The following is a 4,001-nucleotide window of genomic DNA, read 5'->3' on the forward strand; positions in this document are numbered from 1 at the left end:
CCAAACTATTTTAAAATGCTCTCAAACACATAGGGAGGAGGGAGGGAGGAGGAAAGGAGGGAGGAAGAGGAAGGAGGAAGAGGAGGAGGAGGAGGAGAGAGAGAGAGAGAGAGAGAGAGAGAGAGAGAGAGAGAGAGAGAGAGAGAGAGAGAGAGAGAGAGAGAGAGAACAAAAATTTAACCTTTTAACATGACAATATATCTATTTTACCTATTTTTTTTTCTCTTGAGTCCTTCCTTCTTTTCTTCCTCTTCTCATCTTCCTATACCTCTTCCTTCCTCCTCTTCCTCCTTCTCCTTCTTCTCTTCCTCTTCCTCTTCCTCCTCTTTCCTTGGTCTGTTTCTCCACATCTTAACACAATCTGAAATAAATCAAACTGGATTAATATCAGAGAGAGAGAGAGAGAGAGAGAGAGAGAGAGAGAGAGAGAGAGAGAGAGAGAGAGAGAGAGAGAGAGAGAGAGAGATTCAACCTTATAAAATGACAATATTTCTTCTTATCTTACCTTTTCTTCTTCCTCTTCATTCCATCCTTCTTCTCTTCCTCCTCATATCTCTTTCCTCCTCCTCCTCCTCCTGTTTCTTTGGTCTGTTTCTCCATATCTTAACACAATCTGAAAGAAATTAAATCAAACTGGATTAATATATATATATATATATATATATATATATATATATATATATATATATATATATATATATATATATATATATATAGAGAGAGAGAGAGAGAGAGAGAGAGAGAGAGAGAGAGAGAGAGAGAGAGAGAGAGAGAGAGAGAGAGAAAAACACAAACAAACAAACAAAACAAACAAACCTTCCAAGCGGACTGTTCACTCTGCAACATTTCAATAAATTTTTGGGACAGCGTGTAGTCTGGCCTTCCCGCCGCTGCTGCCGCCAACACCAATACCACCACCACCACCACCACAGCCAGCCGTGCCATCCTGACCCACTCCCGGCTGGCTAGTTGTGACCTTTGACCTGAAATGAGAAGGTTAGGTTAGGTTAGGTAACAGGAAAACAGACCAACAAGCACACAGACACACACATTACAAGCCTTCCTATTTGAGCTAATTTCTCCTTAACTAACCACTTAACATCACACCAGGCTGGAGACACACAGGAAACATTCTTCTATACATGACCAACACACCAGAGAAATAGGAGAAAATGCAAAACAGACCAACAATTTACACAGACACACACATTACAACTATTTCACCTCATTTCTCCTTAACTAACCACTAACTTAACATCACACCAGGCTGGACACAGTAGTAGTAGTAGTAGTAGTAGTAGTAGTAGTAGTAGTAGTAGTAGTAGTAGTAGTAGTGATGAAGGAATATAATGGTGAAGGAATATAATATAACTACTACTACTACTACTACTACTACTACTACTACTACCGCCACTAACTTCCCCTCACCTTCTCGACAAGTTCCCTGGCCAGAGGTTTGTTTCCTGTTTTCATGATGTGGTTGGTGAATTTCCTGTGAGAGAGAGAGTTAGGTTAGTTTAGGGACACACGTGCACATACACACACACACACACACACACACACACACACACACACACAATCTCTCTCTCTCTCTCTCTCTATTTCTTCCTCCTCTTCTTCTTCTTCTTCTTCTTCTTCCACCACCACCACCACCTCCTCCTCCTCCTCCTCCTCCTTCTCCTCTTCCAGTCTCACACACACACACACACACACAAAGTTCCAGAATCTCTCTCTCTCTCTCTCACACACACACACAGAGAGAGAGAGAGAGAGAGAGAGAGAGAGAGAGAGAGAGAGAGAGAGAGAGAGAGAGAGAGAGAGAGAGAGAGAGAGAGAGAGAGAGAGAGAGAGAGAGAGAGACACACACACACACACACACACACACACACACACACACACACACACAGACACACACACACCTGACAAGCGGGTGGTGGAGTACGGAGGTGGTGTGGGTGCTGTGGGCCACTCGGACCGCCCGCTACTCAAATTCCTTCATCTCCCCGCTGTCCTCCATCTCCTGCAGTTTTGAGGGCATGTACGCCGGGGGGTATTGGCTGTACCTCGCCCCCCTGCCACCCTTGCCAAGCCTCCCATCACCCCTGCCAAGCCCCCGGTCACATTCACACCGGCCACACAAGCAACATGACCCCTGGGGATAAAAATTTGGTTAAGGTCTTTTAGCATAAGAGAGGACTGGAAAAGGACAACTGAGAGGTAAAGGGGAGAATAGCCCCCCTCCTGTCACCCCCCAAGCCCCTCGTCACCCCCAGGCAAGCCACACAACCCCAGGGGATTAAAAAGTAGATTAGGGTCATTTTAGCATATGAGAAGACTGCATAAGGGAGAAAAGCCCCCTCTTGTGACCCACGCCAGCCCCCATCACCCCTGCCAGCCCCCATCACCCCCAGGCCAGCCACACAACCCCCGGGGATTAAAAATTAGATTAGGGTCATTTTAGCATGAGAGGACTGGAGAAACCGTTTTTATTGATTTATTTTTTGTATCTTTAAGATTCTTGGCTAAGGAGGAACATAAAAATGACAAAAATAATAAAAACTAGCCCTACTCCGGTGCCAGTCACCTTACAGAGCCGAGAGAATGAGTCAAATAGATTGAATAAATACTAGACACTCTCTCTCTCTCACACACAAGTTTACCTCTTCAACATAACAAAATAATAAAACTAGCCCTACTCCGGTGCCAGTCCCCTTACACAGCCGATAGAATGAATTAAATATTAAAATAAATACCACACACACACACACACAATTACCCTCTCAAAAATCATATGAATACTAATAACTACACAATGGCACTCCACACACATGCACCAATGCCACAGGGCTCACCAGGCACTGCTCACCGCCCTCCATGACCGCCAGGGGCCTCGGAAATCATTAAATAAGACACGTATCCCGGTGGCCATTAGTGGTAGATGTAGATGTAGATGTTGCAACGGAAGCTCCTTACTTCTTCTCGTTCTTTGTTCCGCTAATGTTGAAGTTCTTTTTTCTTCTTTTCCCGCTGTGTCCACCTCTTGTATATGGCGTCCTTGTATTTGTGTGGGTCGGTGAAGAGGATGCGTCCCAGCGCGTCCCTGCCGGCCCCTGCCACAAGGTGGCGGCAGCGCCGGTGGGAGGGCCGCCTCGGTTTGTTGTGGTGGTGCATGAACAATTCCGCCTTTTCAACGGGTATTCATTTACATTATTACTTTTACCTTATTTTCTTTATTTTTACGTGTTTCTTTTATTTTTTCTATAAACAGCCAAAACTCACTAGAAACACCCAATGCAAACAAAACAGCCTCTACACACACCCAACACACGCGCCACACACCAAAACAACTTCAAATCGTCCTAAAACACACTTGAGACACCATACACCACCTTAAAAGGCTGCCAAACACGCACACAACTCACTACAAAAACCCAATATACACCCAAATCACTCCCACACACACCCAAAGCTCTTCAAACACTCAAAACTGTCGCAAAATACATGATAACCCCTCAAAATGCCCCCAAACACACTCAAAACACACGCCAATACTCAAACACTTCCACAACACACTCAAGATACGTCAAATATGCCTCAATACATCCAACGCACACTGAAAACATACTTATAACACCTAAAACACTCTGCAATACTGCCAAACACACTTAAAATACCCCAAATATACCCACCACTACACCAAAAGCATTGTAAAGAACGGCAACATTACAAGGGTGACTTACCTAAATGTTGTGGCTTGACTCCTCCTCTTCTTCCGCTTCCTTTCTCATTCCTCCTCCTCTGTTTCCCTTTTTTAGTCTTTCTGTTGCTTCCATCTACACGCCTGAGCCTAGAAACACACCACAACACTCAGAAAACACTAGATATTAGGCAAAATATTGAGGAAGTGGCTTGGCAGCCTTGGCTGGTCCTCCTCTTCCTCCTACTTTTCTCCTTCCTTCCTCCTCCTCCTCCTTTATTTCTCCTTTCTTCTTCCTTCTACC

General features: G+C 44.6%; 1 protein-coding gene across 11 annotated transcripts; it reads right to left on the reverse strand.

Moving 5' to 3' along the window:
* Positions 1-99: 99 nt before the first annotated feature.
* Positions 100-3,782, reverse strand: LOC123502479. Of its 11 annotated transcripts, none has more exons than XR_006674136.1 (5): positions 3,741-3,782; positions 1,920-2,020; positions 1,429-1,492; positions 817-983; positions 335-361 (listed from the first exon to the last, which is right to left on the reverse strand). XR_006674136.1 is itself a non-coding variant. In XM_045251614.1 (4 exons), the coding sequence occupies exons 1-4, from the start codon at positions 2,927-2,929 to the stop codon at positions 263-265; spliced, it is 393 nt and encodes a 130-aa protein (XP_045107549.1). In that variant the 5' UTR covers positions 2,930-3,127; the 3' UTR covers positions 100-262. The 11 variants fall into 11 exon arrangements, 2 of the variants coding, with proteins under 2 accessions (XP_045107549.1, XP_045107550.1); XR_006674135.1 differs by lacking the exon at positions 3,741-3,782 and adding an exon at positions 2,974-3,127; XR_006674130.1 differs by lacking the exon at positions 3,741-3,782 and adding an exon at positions 2,974-3,127 and having other exon boundaries at positions 1,920-2,152.
* Positions 3,783-4,001: the final 219 nt, after the last annotated feature.

Source organism: Portunus trituberculatus, chromosome 11, assembly GCF_017591435.1.
Source record: "Portunus trituberculatus isolate SZX2019 chromosome 11, ASM1759143v1, whole genome shotgun sequence".
Lineage (NCBI taxonomy): Eukaryota > Metazoa > Arthropoda > Malacostraca > Decapoda > Portunidae > Portunus > Portunus trituberculatus.